The following is a 19,267-nucleotide window of genomic DNA, read 5'->3' as shown; positions in this document are numbered from 1 at the left end:
GCCAGAATCTCAGCCAGCATCCAGGAGAGAGATGAACATGCCAGGAAGCAAAGGACTTCCCACCAATGCCAGGTGCTGAGCTTAGCACCTGGGACTTGCCTCATGATAGTTCAATTACTTTCAGTTGTTTTGTTGTTGTTGTTGTTTGGTTGTTGTTCTTAGAAGGTAGCTTTTTCAACAGAAGTGATCTGTTTTGGATGGCCTTGCAAGGGTGGGCACAACTCAGTCAAGTGTCCAGGACACCCTGGTACTTTCCCACTATAGGTGTTTCCCATGGGGAGCTCTGCTAACACAGGGCACTGAAGGCACAGACAAAAGGAAAAAAGCTGTCTTGGGTTAGAGGGCGTTTGAGAGATCAGTCATATGAAGATGACAAAACACGTATATTCAACACCAGGTACCTGTGGGTGATCTTCGTGGTACAACCGAGGCAGCAGCCTCACCATGATGCACACGACCCCGGGATGCATGATTGCAGCATCCCCCTCCTCCATCCTGCAGAGAGAGGGAGAGTCAGACATCAGACCCGGACCTGTCAGTTTTTTTCTCTTTTCACTGAGCTTCCTGGATCTTTCTTTCTGAGACAGACCATGGTACACACCCTGTCTACTACTTATTACCTAGATGATGTTGAACTACGTTGTCGAGCCTAATTTCCCCCACTGTAAATGGCATTGACAATACCACACTTTCCCCCTACAGTCATAGAACAACACATTTGTGCTCCAAGGCACAGTGCCTGATCCATAGTTGATGCTCAGCGAAGTTAGTTTCCTGGTTTTCTTCCCTTCTCTCTAGATATGTGGGAGATTGAGAAGCTCTGATTTCATATTGAACACACACACACACACACACACACACGGGCTTCTGGGTCCCTTCAAAGTGGTGTAAGCACACTAGGCTATGTCCCACCCCCTGAATACTGAATGTGACTAAAACACATAGAATTCATGGAGCAGCTCTTGGAGGACTCTAGGAAGTAAATGGTAGCAGAAAAGGTAACCAAATTCAAGCACCATGAAGTGGCAATAAGTTTCGTGGCCTTCCCTTCTGTATCATCCCCTGGTGTGAACTCACAGGTAGCCTTAAACTCGCAACTGTGCACAAGGTGTAGCATGATGGAAAGAGCTCCAACAGAAGTCCTCTGTTTCTGGTCTGAGGAGCAGGAAAGGAAGTTCTACAGGTCAATGTGCATGGAGGAAATCCCCTGGGATTTTCTTTGTTTGGTTTCCCCATTCTTTCTCAACCCTTCTTTCAGTCAATTCCCTCAGCAGCAGCAACAGCAGCAGCAGCCAGGCAGGCTCTAAAACTCTCAGTGAGGAGAAACTTTCTGTCCAACCAGAGGAACTATAGTCCCAAGAGTGTAGGTAAAATCCCCATAGCTGTTTTCCCCCATTCTCCCCTCACTATGTGGCCCCAGAGACAGATACTAGTGACACAGGGAAGAACAGAGAAATGAAAGCCCCGACTTTCTAGACAGAGCAGGAAGGGACCCCCTGAGAATGAGCAAGTATTAAGAAGACGATGAAGAAGAGGAAGCTGAGGAAAGTGTAACCACAAAGTTGTATATTAACCTCTGGGCTCAGTTCTGACTGTGCATGTGCATCTGTCCCTAACTAGGAGGTAAAACACCACACACAACCAGCTACTGCATGAGGCAAGTGAGGGCACATCAAATCTCCCTGCAAAGTCTTTGAAAACTGAACTGATACTGGAACCAGAGAGTCCAGGGAAGGTGGGCAGAAGCTTGCAACCTGAACCTAAGTGAGTTAGTTCTGTGCCTTAAATATATATATATATATATATATATTCCTTAACATTCTCTATAAGATGACAACAAGGACCAGAGTTCATAAGATAAGATTCAAAATGTCCAGAATACAACCTGAAATTGCTCAACATAGAATGAACCAGGGAAGTTTCAACATCTCAAGTGGAAAAAGACAACCAACAGATGCCAAGGCTGAGATGTCACAGACGTTGGAACTATCAGACGAAACCCTTAAAGCAGTTATTAACCCAATTCCAAGAAGTAAGAGTGAACATTTTTCAAGTAAGTGAAAAATAGAAAGTTTCAGTAAAGAAATGGAAGCAATAAAAAAGAATCAAATAAAAGCAAAAACTGAAATTTGTTTAAACTTACTGACTGAGAATAACAGGAGAATGAGATGAGAGTCCATGAATATGAAGATGGAGCAACACAAGTTGCCTAATCTGAACAACAAAAACGAAAAAGATTACTAAAAATAAAGACAGACTCAAGGTCATGTGTAACAAAGGATCTAACATTTCTGTCATTAGAATCCTCCAAGGAGAAGAGAAAGAGTATGGTATGAAAGAAAAAATGTTCGAGAAGTTTTTAGTGATTCTTTCTTCAAAGCTGGTGAAATACATAACCTTAAAGATTCCAGAAGCTTAGCAAAACCCAAATAAAATAAACAAAAAAATTATGTCCAGACACAACATAATCAAACTGCTGGACACAAAAGAAAATTTTAAAAATCTTGAAAGCAGCCAGAGAAAAACAACACATTACATTTAGGGGAATGACAATTCGAATGACTGTGGATTTTCTCATAAGAAAGCATAAGTCAGGGAAACATTTTTAAAGTGCTACAAAAATACACACAGAATTCCATATCCACATGCTTCCAGAATGAAGGCAAAGTAAATGCATTCCCAGAGGAAGGAAGACAGATTCTTGCCATCAGACTTGTTCTAAGAATAATACTTTAAAAATTTCTTCAGATGGTAAGAAAATAATAACAAAATAATGAAAGGAAACTTCAGGGATGAAGAAAGAGCAACAGAAATGGTAAATATTTGGATAAATATAATACACTATTATCGTTCTTCTCTTAAGTTCTTAAATGTAAGTATGATGCTTGAAAGTGACATTGTATTAGATGTAATACATAAGACAACCACAACAAAAATAGGGAAGGATAGAGGGAACTGCATAGAGGTAAGCTTTCCATAATCCATTTGAAGTAGTAAAATGTTAATTCTAAGTAGACTGTTAAAAGTTAAGTAAGTATACTGCAGTCCCTATTGAAAGCACAAAAAAAAAAACCTAGACAAAAAAGGAGAGTCAAAAAATTCAGTAGATAAATTCAAATTGAATACTAAAATATATTCAAATTGTCCACAAAAAGGCAAGCAAAGAGAAGTGGAGGAACAAAAAAAAAAAAGAGTAAAAGAATAGAAAACAAATAATAAAATCCTGAACCTAAATTCAAGCACATCAATAATTCAAACACATTAAAAATTGATAGACACATATTGTCAGAATGGAAAGAAATAAAAACAAAGCTATATGCCATCATTAAATATTGTGATATAGATAGGTTAAAAGTAACAGGATAGAAAAGTGTATACCATGCTAACAGTAATCAAAAGAAAGCTGGTGTGACTCTATTCATATCAGGGAAAACAGACTTTAGAGCAAGGAAATGACTTGGAATAAACAGATTATATGATATGATGATTAAAAGAGACATAATGATTCAAAATGTGTTTGCACTTTACAACAGAGCATCACAGTTCATAAAGAAAATCTCATAGATCTGAAAGGACAAATGGCCAAATCCACAATTATAGTTAGAGAGCTCAACACTCTTCTCTCAGTAATTAATAAAGCAGACAGAAAATCGTGAAATGTATAGAACTGAACAGCACCATCAACCAACTGGTGTAATTGGCATTTATAACAGATTCCTCCCAACAACTACAGAATATATATTCTTCTCAAGTATTTCCCAAAGAACATTTGTCAAAATAGGCTATACAACAAACTTGGATCATGAAACAAACTTTAAAACATTTCAAACATATAAAGTCATACAAAGTATGTTCTCTGGCCATACAGAATTAATTTAAAGAAAATAATAGAAAGATAACTTTAAATTCGCCAAGTACTTGGGAATTAAAATAACTTATGGGTCGAAGAGAAAGTTTCAAGAAAAATTTTTAAAAATTTCTTAAATTTAAAAGAATACATAGAAAAATGTGTAGAATGCTGCCATAGCAGTGCTTAGAGGGACAATTATAGGATTAAATGCTTACATTACAAAAGAAAAAAGGTCTCATATCAACAATCTAAGCTTCCACACTAATATACTATTTTTAAAAAGAGAAAAATAAGCCCAAAGTAAGCAGAAGAAATGCAATAATAAAGAAAAATCAATTAAATTAAAAACCAAAAAATAATAGCAAAAACAACAAGTAAAAATCCAGTTCTTTGAAAACATTTTAAAAATTGAAAAGTCACTAGCTACACTAACAAAGAAAACAATGGAAGAAGACACAAATAATCAATATCAGGAATGAAAGAGAAAATGCTGCTACAGACCCCACAGACATTAAAAGGATAATAAGAAAATACTGCAAATAACTCTGTACACATACATTTGACAACTTTGATTAAATGGCCAAATTCACAATTATAGCTGGAGACTTCAACACTCTCCTCTCAGTAATTGTTCCTTCAAAGTCACAAACTACCTTCAAATAGTTTTCTTCAAAGCCACGAATTACCAAACTGAACAAGAAGAAATAAGTTACCTAAATCATTTATAGCTATTACAAAAACTGAATATGTAGCTAAAAACCTTTCCACAAAGAAAACTTGAGGCTCAGTGTTTTCACCAGCAAATTCTACCATACATTTAAGAGAAATAACACCAGTTCTACACAACTTCTTTTAAAAACACAAGAGAAGGGAACACTTCCCAATTCATTTTATAAAGCCAGAATTACCCTGATATTGAAAACAGAAAAACACAGTATAAAAAAACTACATGTCAGTACCCCTAATGAACATAGGTGCAAAAATCCTCAACAATCAGCAATACCCAGATATATATAAAACGACGAGGATACTATGGCCAATTGGACTACCCATAAATGCAAGGCAAGTTCAATATTCAAAAATTAGTCAACATGATCCATATTAATAAAATCACATGACAGTATCATTTAATATAAAAAGCATTTTAAAGATTCAAAATCTGCTCATGACAAAAAAAAAAACTCAGTAAATTCAAAGGGATTGTTTACAACCTAATAATGGACATCTACAAAAATCCCATAGCTGATGTTATATTCAATAGCAAAGACTGAAGAATTTCTCCCTAAGATTAAGAACAAGGCAGGGATGTCTCCATTTCTAATGGATGTAATATCCCATTTCTATTGGATGGAACATATGGATTGGAAAGGAGTATCAAAAACTGGCACTAGTCACAGACGATGAGATTGTCTTCCTAGAAAATCCCAAAGAATCCATTAAAAAAAGAAAACTTCTAGAACTAATCATTAAATTTAACAGTCTCGAATAATAGTCAACATATAAAAGTCAGTATTCCTAATGAACATAGGTGCAAAAATCCTCAACCACAGCAAATAATACCTAGCTACATATAAAATAATGAGGTTCTATCAGGAAAGCCAAATGTATAGAATTGAAATCACCACAGCAAATTTGAGAAGGAAGAATAACTTTGGAGAGTTCCCATTTGATATCTTACAAAGCCACAGTAATCAAGACAGTATTGGTGAAAAGCTAGACACATAAGTCAATGAAATCAAATAGTGTCCAAAGACCTATACAAATATGGCTAAGCAGTTTTTACAAAGTTATAAAGACATTTCAATGGAAAAAAGATAATATTTTCAACTAATGGCATTGGAAGAATTGGACATCCATAAGCAAAAACAAACAAACAAAAAATGAATCACAACCTAAACTTCACACATTGTACAAAAAGTAGCTCAAAATGGATTACAGACCTGTAAAACTTTTAGAAGAAAACATAGGAGAAAATCTTCATCACCATCAGTTAGGCAAAGGGATCTTAGATATGACATAAAAGCGCAATCCATAAAAGTAGAGACAAATGATGATTTGGACTTCATCAAAATTTAAAACCTTAATCTGAGAAAGACCCTGTTTAAAGATGAATAGATAAGCTATAGGCTGAGACAAAACATTTGTGTCCCTACAATGCAAAACTACTCAGCAACAGAAATGTATGAACTACTGATACACACAAAATGAGTGAATCTCAAAGGTCTTATGCTGAGTGAAAGAAGCCAGGCTCAAAAGATTACACATGTATGCTTCCATGTATATGGTATTCTGGAAAGACAAACCACAGAGAAAGATCCGTGGTTGCAGGGATGGGGTGGAGAAAAGGTTTTACTATGTGGGGCAATAGCTGGGAACTATTCGAGGTGAAGGGATTGTTCTGTTTCTTTATTGTGGTGGTAGTCATGTGGCTCTACACATGAATTAAAACCCATAGAACTGTAGGCCAAAAAAAGAAACTTTTACTTTGTGTGAATTGAAATAATAATAATAAACTACAGGCTAATCCCAAATTACCAGCATCCGATTTGATTTTCCAACACCTTGCCCATATTGCTGCTTTCACATGCAAAGTGAGATTGTTTTTAGTCCTCAGAGTAGCTAAGGCACTCAGGAGTGTTTCTTGTGCTTGGGGGTAATTTATTCAAATCAACTGAGCAAATACTTATTGACCTTTTATTATTTTCCAGGCACTATTCAGGCACTCTGGATGTATCTGTAAACTAAACAAACTAAAATCCATGACCTGGGTGTGAGGGGAAGAGTGTAGACACAAAGATAAACATAATAAATAAGTAAATTAAAATTAATAATTATTATATATAATGTATCAATAATAACAATATCATAATGAATAAGAAATGATAAGTGCTATTGAGAAAAAAAGAGCCAAGAAAGGAGAATTGAGAGTGCTTATATGGAGAAGGAGAGTAATCTGCAATTTTAATTTGAGTGGCAGGTTTGGCCTCTTTAAGAAGGGCAAAACTGAAAGAGGGGATGCAGACATCCATGGGAAAAGCATTTCAAGCAAAGGGAAGAGCCATTGCAAAAGCCCTGAAGTAGGAGTACATCTAGCATATTCCAGGAACAGCAAGAAAGCCTGTATTTTTACTCTGATACTGAAGCCACACAAAGACAATACAGAAAAACAAACAAACAAACAAAAAAAAAACTACCAATATCCAAGGGATCAATGTCCCTTATGAATATACATGCAAAATCCTAAGCAAAATGCTAGCAAACTAAATTCAACAGCATATTAAAAGGATTATATGCCATGACCAAGTATGATTTATACTAGAAATGCAAGAGTGGTTCAACATAAGAAAACCAATCAACAAAATATACCACATTAATAGACAAAGGCAAAAAAACAGATGATCATTTGATTTGACTCATAAAGAGCATTTGACAAAATCTCAAACTCTTTCATGATAAAAACACTCCAAAAACTAGAAATAGATAGTAACTTCCTCAGCATGACAAAGGGCATTTATGAAAAGCCCACAGCTAGCAGCATGCCAAATGGTGACAGCTGACCTTCAAATTCACGTGGAATTGTAGGAAACCCTAAGAAGCCAAAACAATATTTTAAAAGATAAAGTTGGAGAATTCACATTTCCAGAGTTCAAAACCTACTACAAAGCTACATAATCAAAACAGAGTGGAACTGACATAAGGATAAATACAGAGACCAATGAAATAGGATTGAGAATCCACAAATAAACTCATGTATCTATGGCCCCTTGATTTTCAATAAGGGTACAAGGACAATTTAAGAAGGGACTCTTCAACTAGTGGTACCAGAGCAATTGAACAGTTACAAGCAAAAGAATGAAGCTGAACCCTGACCCCTTGTCATATACAAAAATTAACTCAAAATGAATTAATGATCTAAACATAAGAGCCAAAACAAAATTTTTAGCAGAAAACACAGTGGTAAATTTTTATAACCTTGGATTTGGCAATGGATTTTTACATATAATGCCAAAAGCACAAGTAACAGAAGAAAAAATTGATAAATTGGACTTCATCAAAACTGAAAATTTTGGGCCATCAAAGGACATTATTAAGAAAATGAAAGGAGAATCTATGGAATGAGAGAAAATATTTGCAAATCATATTTCTTATAAAAGTCTAGTACCCACATTATATACAGAATTCGTACAACTTGGCAACAAAAAGAGAAACAATCCAATTAAAAAATGGGCCAAGCCCTTGAATAGACATTTCCCCAAAAAAGATGTACAAATGGCCAACAAGCACATAAAAACAATCAACATTATTAGCCATTAGAGAAATGAAAAATCAAAATCACAATGAGATAACACTCCATATCCATTAGAATGTCTAAAAAATTTTTTAAAAAGGAAAATAAATATTGGCAAGCCTGTGGAGAAATTGAAATCCTCTTATGTTGCTGTTGGGTATGTAAAATTGGTTCAGCTGCTGAGAAAATAGGCAGTTTGACAGTTCCTACAATTCTATTGAATTGAGCTACAATTCTACTCCTAGGCATATAATCTGAAGAATTCAAAACAAGTACTCAAATAAATACATGAACATGAATGTTCATAGCAACACTATTTACAAGAACCAAAGGAAATAACCCAAATGTTCATCAACAAATGAATGGATAAACAAATTATGGTGTGTACCCATATGATGGAATATTATTTTATCGCAAAAAAGAAAGAAGTACTGATATAAATTACAATGTAAGTGAACCTCAAAAATATTAAGCTACCTGAAAGAAGTCAAACGTCAAAGGAAACCAATTATATGATTCCATTTATACATCACTTATCCAGAATAGGTTAATCCCCAAAGCAGATTGGTAGTAGCCCAGGGATTGGGGAAAAGAATGAGAATGAGTATAGCTTTTCCTTTTGGGGTGATAAAAATGTTTTGAATTAGACAGAAGTGTTCTTTGCACAACACTGTGAATGCATTAAATTCTATGGAATTGTTTGCTTTAAGATTATTAATTTTATGTTCTGTGAATCTCACCTCGGTGAAAAAAGCTAAGTTTTTTTTTTTACTATTTTTTCAAGAAAAAGATGTCTAGCACCTGGAGTAGTTCTCAAACTTTAATGTGCTTACGCATAACAAGAGAACCTTTTTAAAAACAGAACCGTAAATTTCAACCCCAGGGATTTGTGATTCAGGAAATCTAGTTTACACAACTGTATTTTTGTGCAACTCTACAACAGATTCTGATGCAGGTGGTCTACAGGCCACACTATGAGAAGCATTGCTGTATGGTAGGGATTGACAGAGCAGGAATGGAGACAAGGTTCTGAATCCCAAGGATGGCAGACACTGATCCCCCACCTGACCTGGTGTTCCCAGATAGCTCGTATCTCACAAGGGACCTGTGGGTACAACAGAAAGTTGTAATCAAAAGTACGAATCCCAAAGCACTTGTATCTTTGGGAGCCAGTGGATGTGTGAGGCATGCTTGGCCAAATTTTGCATCTCATTTGAAGAAGCCTAGGGGCCTTTGCAGGATGTGAACCAGTGAAGCCTCATCATGTCACACAGCCCCTGAGCTTGGCTATAAAATCCTGCCACCCACAGCAGCTGCACATCAGAGAGGATGACTGCTCCAATCCTGGTATTTGTCCTGCTTAGATATGAAAGTCAGACAGACTGTCCCCTATATGGACTCTATCAAACTTCAGGGGGCAAGATTAATACCTATCTCCTGTTACTAAGGCCTGTGGATACTTGAGGGATGCATTAGAAAACTAAAAGCAAAGTGGTCTCATTTGCACAGTCCATGCTGATTACTCCAGACAGCCACCATCCTCTTCCAAACCTCCAGGGCTTCTCTCTCAGGGGCTGGCACCAACCAGTCTCTCTCACACTCTCACCAAATCGATTACCAAGGCCAGGCAAAGTTATGTCCTAAATAGTTCTCAAAATGTTCTCCTGTTCAAGCTACTGCCATCGCTGGAAGGAGGGACTGACAGCTCCTTTGCTCTTCTCCTTTCTGGCCATCATCTCTGCCCATCCATCCCTATAGCTTAAAGCCCTACTAGAGCTTGAAGTCCGAGCAATGCCTACAGAAGGAAGGAACAAACCTTATTCCAGACAGCTGATTTTGCGTCTCACCTTTATGCCTCCTCAACCCATTTCAGACCAGATAACTCTCATCTTTAAATGTTTAGCTCAGTGGTCTCCTCATCCAGGAAAACCTCGCTGACCTCCTCCCCAGACCTCATTAGGTGCACTTCTCTATGTCCTCTCAATTTCTGGGGCTGCCCTTGCCAGGGCACCCACCAAACAAGCATAATGCTCCATTCATGTCTCTAATAGTGGGATCCCAGAAGAGGAGCAGGCAGGAGCAGCCATATCTGAAGCAGTTGCAAGACCACTGCACATCAGGTTTCTTCAGGACACCAGGCACGAGAGCCCAAGACTATCTGCCTTGCCAACCCTCCTTGCCTTTCCTCCTGTCCTGCCCATCTTCTCAATTCATTCATGCCCATATTCGACTCAGTGACCGTTCATGGGGGTCCCTGATGCAGACCAGGAGCTGCAGACCCAGTCCATGCTCACATGGGCCTCACCATTGAAGCAGAAGAAAGAAATGTGAACACCATCTTATCTCCACAGTGGTAAGAAGCCAAAAATCGATAGATGTACAGTGGTTTTATTAGCAGATGGGGAAGAGACAACTTAAGTGGCTGATGTCCTTGACATCCATTTTGATGCATATCCTGGTTTCAGATACGCTCAAGTGTGCAAACAGGCACCAAAGAAAAAAGTAACCAAGGAAGGTTACACAATTAATCATTGATTTGCACTGTGATCAGTGCTGATGGTGCTGAGGAGATATGAGGCAGTGGGATCTGATTTGGCCCACAGGATGGGATGGGGCAGCCGGGGGAGGCTTCTTGGAAGAAGTGACATCTAAACCGAGACAAAAGCGTAAGAAGCAACTGTCCAGGCAGAGTGAAGACAGGAAAGGCATCCCAGGTTGAGTAAAGGGCATATACAAAATCTGAGTCTGAAACATGGTTGCAAGGTGCTAGGTGAGTGATGCCATGGGCAGGTGGGACCCCTGGGACTGTGTGCCCCACACTCCCAATGTCTGACTCCCTCCTGGTAACCATGGGGAAGCACTAGAGGCTTCCAAGTGGGAATGACAGGGTCACAACTGTGCCTTCCAAAGGCTAGTGTGGCCTTCATGTGAACTGCTCAGGAACTACACTGTCCCCCACCCTTCCTCAATGGTCTGGCTCAACCATCAAACTCACAACAATTACCCCTAACAAACTTAAGTGACAGATACAACTCATACCCACAGGGGACATTGTTTCAACAGGAAAGATTAGGATGAAGCTGCAGGACGCCCAGCAGCAGAGCCAGAGGAGTGAGTGTTTAGGGCTCTGGCCTGCAGAGTGCCCCCTGAAACCTTAACCATTGCCTGGAGCATACCGCATTCCTGTTGAAATGACGTCTCCTTGGGGCTATAAGTTATAGCCACAACTTAAGCTCAAGGTAAAGGTGACTGGGGTTGCTCCTTCGGCTGACATAGGAATAAATGTCAACCCACGAGAACTAGCAGGGGCTGGGAGAAGGCATATGCTAAGGTAGAAGCAAGAAGGAGCAGAGATGCCCTGCTTTGGAGGGGGCTTTTCTCAGAGCTATACGTGACCCAATTGTAGAGCAGTCCTCACAACCCATAACTCCATGATGCCACAGCCCTGCACAGAGACCACCCTAGCTCCACATTACCTATAGGGTAAAAGTGAAATGGTCTCGTACAGGATTTATGCAAGGCGCACCACAGTCTGACCCTGCTTCCACTCCACTTTCACCTCCAGACCTGCACTGTGGATGATGTGCTGCTGAGGGGTAAGCACTCCATTCTATGGTGTGTGTATGTAGTGTGGATATGTGGTATGTATATATGTGTGGTTTTTGTGTGTGCTGTGTGGTGTCTGTATGTAGTGTATATAGATGGTATGTGTGGTGTGTATTCATGTGTGCGTGCTAGGTGCTGTGTGGTGTGGTGTGTGGGTGTGTGTGATATGCCAGTATGTGTAAGGTGTATGTTCAGTGTGGTGTATGTGTGTTCTGTGTACATGTGGTGTATGTATATTTGTGTGTGATGTGTATATAGTGTGTTTGGTGTGGGGGTGTTTGTTTGGTATGGTGTATGTTTCACAGAGACATATGATGTATTTTGGGCACCATAGATATATTTTGGGAATTACATAACATGTCACCTCTGTGTTATTAAAAATGTTCCTTAAATTGTAGTTATCATAAAGACTAAATGAATTGAAGAATAGTCCATCGTAAAAAGCTGAGCATGGTGTCCGGCACACACGTACTTAGGAAGCAGCTGTGATCACTCTAACTACCACCATTACCACCTGCAATCCTTGCCTCACAGCATCCCTCAATATAGATACTATTATTATGTCCGCCTTCAAATCAGGAAATGGAAGATTAGAGAAATAAAGTAGCAGGGCCAAAGAACACAGCCACCAAGGCATAGAACAAGCCGGCCTGACTCCAAGGCCCATGGCCTCTTTCTCTCCTCCCTGGAGACTGGGGACCTACTTTGCAGAAGGCAGAGCTAAGGGAAGCCACCTGCCCAAGGACATACAGGTGTGGTGGGGTGGAGATGAGCATCCTGTCTTTGATTCCCAGCCCACTGCCATGCCCTTTACTCTGCAGACTCCCTGGAGGGAGTAGAGTTTCACTTCCTATTCTCTAACCATTAAGGAAGGCCAAGGGCCATGTATCTCTTTTAGGGAGGAAAAAAATGCTCTATTTATGAAACATGGCTCTTATAAATGTAAAAATTACTCATTACAAAACCAGGATGACATTTAGACTCACCTCTAAAACATCAGGACTGATGCAGTCCATAGGTTAGAACCTGATCTTCAAACTGCAGGCTGTCGTGTCTGATGTTTGGAAAACTATCACTATTATTGTGGGAGTATCAGGAAAAAAACAGGAAGAGCACACACACGTGTGTACACATACAGGCACACACAAACAAATGTATGCAGGCTTTGGAGATAGCCCTGGGTTCAAATTCTAGCTTTATTAATTACTAAATGTGTGACCTTTGGCCATGTTTTTAATCCCTTCTCAGCCTTTGTTTCCTTATTGATAAAATTCCAAAGTTTGGGAGGGAAATAAAAATAAATAGATATTTAGTGTTCAGCCTCCAGAGACATTCAACTAATTACTATTGCTTTTTTTCACCTGATATCACTTACTAAATGTCCTTTGGTACTGACAAATATTCCCCTGCCCCTGAGAGTTGGTAGAATAAGTCGAACAAGTTTCTATACCAAGATCCTAAGTTAACCTGTATGCTATCAGGGCGCCCAAGAAAAAGGCCTCCTCAGGGATTGCCCCTGAAATATACAGAACAGGGAACCCAGAGAAGGAATTCTTCCCAAGACAAGCAAGAAAATCAGGACCTGGGAATCTGGTCAAGGCCTGGCTTGGAAAGTGCAGCTAAGACCCCATGGAGGCATTCCCATATCTACAGAAAGGCAGGATGGCCAGAATGAGGATGGTTTCCATGGAATCCAAGAAAAGGAAAATCTTGGAGCAAGATTCACAATCAAAAATTAGACATCACACAAGGAACCTTCCATGATTGTCACAGAAACAACAGACTCTCAAAAAACACAAGAAGAAATAATTATGATTCCTATGTTTGAAGAAATAAAAATGACAGACAGATATGAACAAGTAAAAGGGCTATTAAATCAAGTTAATTTGAAAAAGAACCAAACAGTATATCTAGAAATATAAAATACTGTCATCGAAATTTTAAAAAGAAAACCTAAATGGCTAGATTATATATCAGATTAGACACATCTAGTAGGAGATTCAGTGGGTTTAAGAAAGATCAAAAGAAACTACGTGGAACAGAGCACAGAGAGACAAAGAGATGGAAAATGTAAAAGAAAGATTAAGAGACATGGAAGATAGAATGAAAAAGTAAAGCATACATCTAATTGTGTTAATTCCAAAACGGCAAAATAGGAAAAGGGATGGAGAAGAGGTCATAATTTAAAAATCCATATTTTATAAAAGACATCAGTTGGGATTCAGGAATCCCGATGAATATGAAGCAAAATGAATGTTTAAGATAATGTACACTGAGATATATGACAGATATAAAGCAACAGAATGAGAATGGTGATCTTAAAAGCCACCAGAGAAAAATGACAAATTACCTTCAAAGGAAGAGAAATAAAAACGATTTTTAAAGGGCAACAATGGAAGGCAATAGCTGGGGAGACCTTCCATTTACTGTGAGAAAATAACTGTCAACAAATAAATGTATACCCAGCAAAACTATCTTTCAGCAATTAGGGAGAAAATATATTTTCAGACAAATAAAATCCAAGACAGTTTATCACAAATAGACCCACACTACAGGAAAGTTTAATGGAGGTACTAGAGTAGATAAAAAAGAATCCCAGATGGAAGAATAGAGATGCAAGAAAGAATAGTGAGCACAGACATTGAAAGCATGTAGGTAAATCCAAAGAATATTTTATAAAACAACAACAGTAACTGTCATATCTGATGGATTTACTAACAGGAGACAAATTTAAAATATTAGCTAACAGTAATGTATAAGTTAGAAAAGGGCAAAAATATTTAAGAGTTTTAAAGTCTTGATGTCTTAATTGGATGGATAAAGATACTGTTTAACTAAAAACATGAGTATGCCTGTTAAATCACTCTAGGGTAACTACTATAAAATTAATCATAGAGAGTTTAAATGTCATACTAGTAGTTAGGAAACACAATTTTAAAAAATCAAACAATTCAAAAATACGACCAAAAATGTTTTTTAAAAGTGGAATAAAAGTAAAAAGCAAGTAAAAATCATTCCAAATATATTAATAATTATGAAAGTGTAAACAAATGACATTCTCCAGTTAAATGACAAATAATACCACACTAGATTGAAAAACAAAGTAAAACCAACAAAAATGGTTCCTTGTTGTTTACAAGAAAAACACCTAAAAATGTAAGGACAGTACACAGAAAGGATAAAACCAAAGGATGAAGAAAAAGCCCAGGCACAAACTAACCAAAAGAAACCTGATAATAATAATAGTACTATTATTATTAAAGGCAAAATGTACTACTAGGGATAAAAAGGTCACCATAGAATGATAAAAATTTAGACTCCATAAGAATATAAAAATTCTAAATAGGTATGATGCTTATAACATCAAATATATGTAAGGGAAAATTCAACAGAAATTGACACATCCACTTTATCACGAGAGATTTTGAATGCATCGTTCTCAAGAACCTATACTCCACTTCCCAGGCCGCTGCTGCAGGTGGCGGAGGGGCAGGTCCCGGTGATGGAGGCCGAGGCCACCTCCTGGGCCACCTGGCGGCCGTTGTGGCGAAGCAGGTACTGCTGGGCTGGAAGGTGGTGGTGCGCTGCGAGGGCATCAACGTTTCTGACAGTTTCTACAGAAATAAGCTGAAGTAGCCGGCCTTTTTCCGCAGGCGGATGAACACCAACCCTGACGAGGGGCCCATTATTTCCTGGCCCCCAGCAGCTTCTTCTAGCAGACAGTGCAGGGCCCGCTGCCCACAAGACCCAGCGAGGCCAGGCTGCCCTGGACCCCGAGGTGTTCGATGGAATCCCACTGCCCTACAACAGGAAAACCAGATGGGGGTTCCTGCTGCACGCAAGGCTGTGCATTTGAAGCCCACGAGAGAGTTTGCCTATGTGGGGCGCCTGGCTCAAGAGGCTGGCTGGAAGTACCAGGCAGTGACAGCTACCCTGGAGGAGAAGAAGAAAGAGAAGGCCGAGACCCGCTACCAGAAGAAGAAATAGCTCATGAGACTGCAGAAAGAGGCCGAAAAGAACGTGGAGAGGCCCTCAAGACCCATGAGCCCAATAAAGCCTGTTTATTCCAAAAACAAAAAACTGATATTTCAAACCGACTTTTAAAATTTATGATAAAGGATATTTGAATGAAACAATTGACAAATTCGATCCAAGGGACATAAATAGAACATCAAATCTAACACTCTGAGAATATGCATTATTTCCAAGCACATGTAGAATATTTATGAGAAGGGACTACATTGAGGGCCATGAAGTCAACCTCAACTAATTTTGAAGGATAAGAACCCAGACAGTCACCTTGATAGAGTGAGAAGTAAATAGCAAAGATGACCAGAAACACTATAACAATGGAAATTCAAAATTCAAACACTTAGGAGTCAACTATAATTTATAAGGGAAATTAGAAAAATATTTCATACTAAATGAAACTGAAAATAAAACTTACGAATTACAGAAAAATTTATATGTAAAAGAAGAAGGAAACAGACATCCAAGTTAAGCAAAAGAACACCAGAATAAGCCCAAAGGTAGAAGGAAATGATAACCAAAAAAAAAGTAGGAGAAACAGGAAAAGTCAAAACTTGGTTCATAGGACACACTGAAAAGTAAACATCTGTGAATAGTGCTGAAGCAGAAAAAGCAAGGAAGATGCAGGTAAATAGTGTTAGAAATGAGTCACAGAACTCACAAGGGCTGCTCAGAAGAGCATGAGGGAGCCTTCGTGAGCAGCTGGATGCCCACAAATGGAAACTTGGATGAAATGGGGAAATCAGCTTGCAAAATAACAAACCAAGAATAATCCAAGAACAAATAGAAGTGCATTCTCATGAGAATAAATTTTCTCACAAGAAAAAACCGGGCTCACAGGATTTAGTGGCAAGTTCTGTCACATTAGCTAGGGAACAGAAATAATCCCTACATAAACTCTTCCATAGCATAGAAGAGAAGCACTGTCCAACTCATGCTATGATGCTAGCGTAAATTTGACAAGAAAAATAGCCAGGAAAGGAGTATGAAAGGCCAAACTCCTGAACATCAGTGCAAAAATCCTTTTTAAACATTAGTACATGAAATTCAGCAATACACAGATTATGAATGAGTTGGTTTGTGCAGGAATGCAAGATTAGGAAACCAGTTAATTAGCGAGATTAACCCCCAAAATCATAATTATCTCAGTGTGTGGAGATTTAACACGCATCCTTCTCTACTATCCCCAACACTGAAGTCTGGCAAATGGGGCCCTCTGGATAAAAATGCAGTGTCTTTCAGAAGGATAACTTACTGCAGTAGTAATGGGTGTTCTGTCATTTATGCTTTAGAGGAATGGAAAAAGACACCAACTGTTGCTGCTGTATTCTTTCATTTTCCTTCCCACCCCAAGAGGGGTGGGTAGGGATGGTTCTTTGTGCTCTCTTGCTTTAGTGGAATTCTCTGTTACAGACATGAGAGGAAAAAGTTGTTTACTAAAGTCTGAACCCATTGAGGTGTTTGGCCTGAGGAAGTAAGGAGAGCAATTGTCTTTGTTAGGGGGTGTAGAAGCAGCAAGAAAGAACAAAAAGAGTTCCATAATTGGGGTGGACACTGTGGTTTGTGTCCTGCAGATCAAAGGATCTCACCCCACCCCTGGCAGCGCCCTGGGGAGGAGATAAAACCTGAGAAGACCAAGGCTGCCTGGCACACCCAGGGATGCCAGGCCCAGGCACCAGGGCTCCCTAGGACAGTAAAGATCCCAAAGGAGAAGGTGAGTATATCAGCAGGGTCCTGCCCTCCCTGGTTCTTATGTGACTTGACAGCATCCTCCAACCCAGTACTGACTCAGATTGAATTTTCTGTCAGCTCCCAAGGTAGAAGAGTGTAGAGTCAGAGATAACTTGATTTGAGGAAGTGGAGGTCACATGACATTTCTGCACACCCATTCTGTAGCTGAGCCTTCCTACCGACTACACATGCACAAGACGTTAGAGTGAGAATGGGAGACAGAGACGCACTGATGACACACTGGCAGAAGAAGCTACCTCTCCTCCAGGTCTGGCCACTGCTTGAAGTTGCGTTGGGGGTCACTGCCAGCTTCTCCCTTCTGAGCGTCCACAACCGGCCCCTGCTTGGCCCTCAGGGACTCCTTCAGGTCCCCACGCAAGTGGAGGGTGCCGCTGGCCATGCTGTCCAGAAAGCCAAGGATCTGGAGGCAGCTCTGTATCCGGGGTGGGAGTGAGCCACTAGAGGAAAAGGCAGTGCCCAGCAAATCTGCAAATGGCCTGGCCTTTGTGTCCGCCCAAGAGCGCAGCAGGGTGCTCTCTTCCTCCAGGGCTCCAAAACAGCCCAGCAGGCAGAGGTCCTCAGCCAGCTTCTCAAAGAGCCCATTCCTCCTGAAGAAGTTGTCGTTGACAGGGTCCCAGTGCAGCGCTGCGGACACAGCACAAAGAGTGTACAAAACCAGCTCCACGGTCTGTCTGGGGGACACTACTCCCCATGCCTGCAGCGGGGGCTCCTGGAGGGAGCCTTCCAGGTCGGAGAGCAGAGACAGCAGCCCGTTGAACCCGCTGGAGACTCTGAAGGCAGCACGGCCCTTGGGGGTCTCCAGGATCCGGAGCAGAGACTGAAACACCAAGCAAATCAAAATGAGTACACTCCAGGAGGTAGAGTAACCCTGAGCCCACACACATGCCTGCCAGAGCATCCCACTAGCTCTTCCCTCAACGCCTTCAGACCAACAAGCTACAGGAAGGATGATTCTGAAACATGGGGATCTCCATATTGTTCCTCTTACGGTTCAGGTTTTCCATGTGTGCCTACTACACTAATCTATAGGGTTGATTTAACTGTCCTGTATTTTGACTTGAATGCATATCCTTCCAGAAAGCTTCTGTCCTGTAGTTCATACTCATCCCAGATCGAGTGCTCACACATCCCCATCTCATTCCCTGATCAAAATTCTCGTCTTACTCTACTGCAGCTACTTGAAAATCATCTCAGCTCTCCACCAGACTGAAGTTCCACAAGATGGGAACCATATCTGGCTTCCTTACTATTGTGGAACACAGCACACACTTAATGACAATTTGCTAAATGAGTGGGATGAACCATCTCTTATACTGTACAGGAGACACACAATGAAATCCTTATAGAAGCAGCTTGTTATTCCTTATCTCCCTCTCTGTGCAAGCACGGCTTCATCTGTTATATTAGATGAGGGGAAACAGTAAAATGAATCAACTTAGAATGTGGTGTGAAAAGAGTGTGTCAGAAAGACAAGAGAAACCTGCAATTGAATGAAATGCATAGGTATAACACACAGCATAGGCCAAGTGTGCAGAAAGCAATTAGGTCACTGATAGGATACATCATGGAATCTACCACCCTCCAGATCACTGTGAGTTTTGCTGGCCAGCCAAACTTTTATTTCCTTCTAAAATCAAACCTTTCTTGAGCACTTACTTACTTGAGCCCAGTGCATGGTATATACTCTAGGTAATCAATACGTGCTATTGGAAGGAAGGAAGGAGGAAGAGAGAGGGGGAGGT

General features: G+C 39.8%; 1 protein-coding gene and 1 pseudogene across 8 annotated transcripts in view; one reads left to right on the top strand and one right to left on the bottom strand.

Moving 5' to 3' along the window:
- The window catches only part of WDFY4 (WDFY family member 4), a 295,895-nt gene that overhangs the window by 219,288 nt on the left and 57,340 nt on the right, over nt 1–19,267 (bottom strand). For all 8 annotated transcript variants that reach the window (XM_005565163.5, XM_015456044.4, XM_074001615.1 and 5 more), the window contains 2 exons: nt 17,762–18,342; nt 402–495 (listed from right to left, as the gene is read on the bottom strand). In XM_005565163.5, coding sequence (XP_005565220.3) covers nt 402–495; nt 17,762–18,342 — 675 coding nt within the window. The remainder of the gene's footprint in view (nt 1–401; nt 496–17,761; nt 18,343–19,267) is intronic.
- Nucleotides 9,181–15,848, top strand: LOC107130797 (large ribosomal subunit protein uL13-like; annotated as a pseudogene).

This window comes from Macaca fascicularis, chromosome 9, assembly GCF_037993035.2.
Source record: "Macaca fascicularis isolate 582-1 chromosome 9, T2T-MFA8v1.1".
NCBI classification, from domain to species: Eukaryota; Metazoa; Chordata; class Mammalia; order Primates; family Cercopithecidae; genus Macaca; species Macaca fascicularis.
Note: the sequence above shows the minus strand (reverse complement) of the source record. Positions and strands in the feature narration are given on the sequence as shown.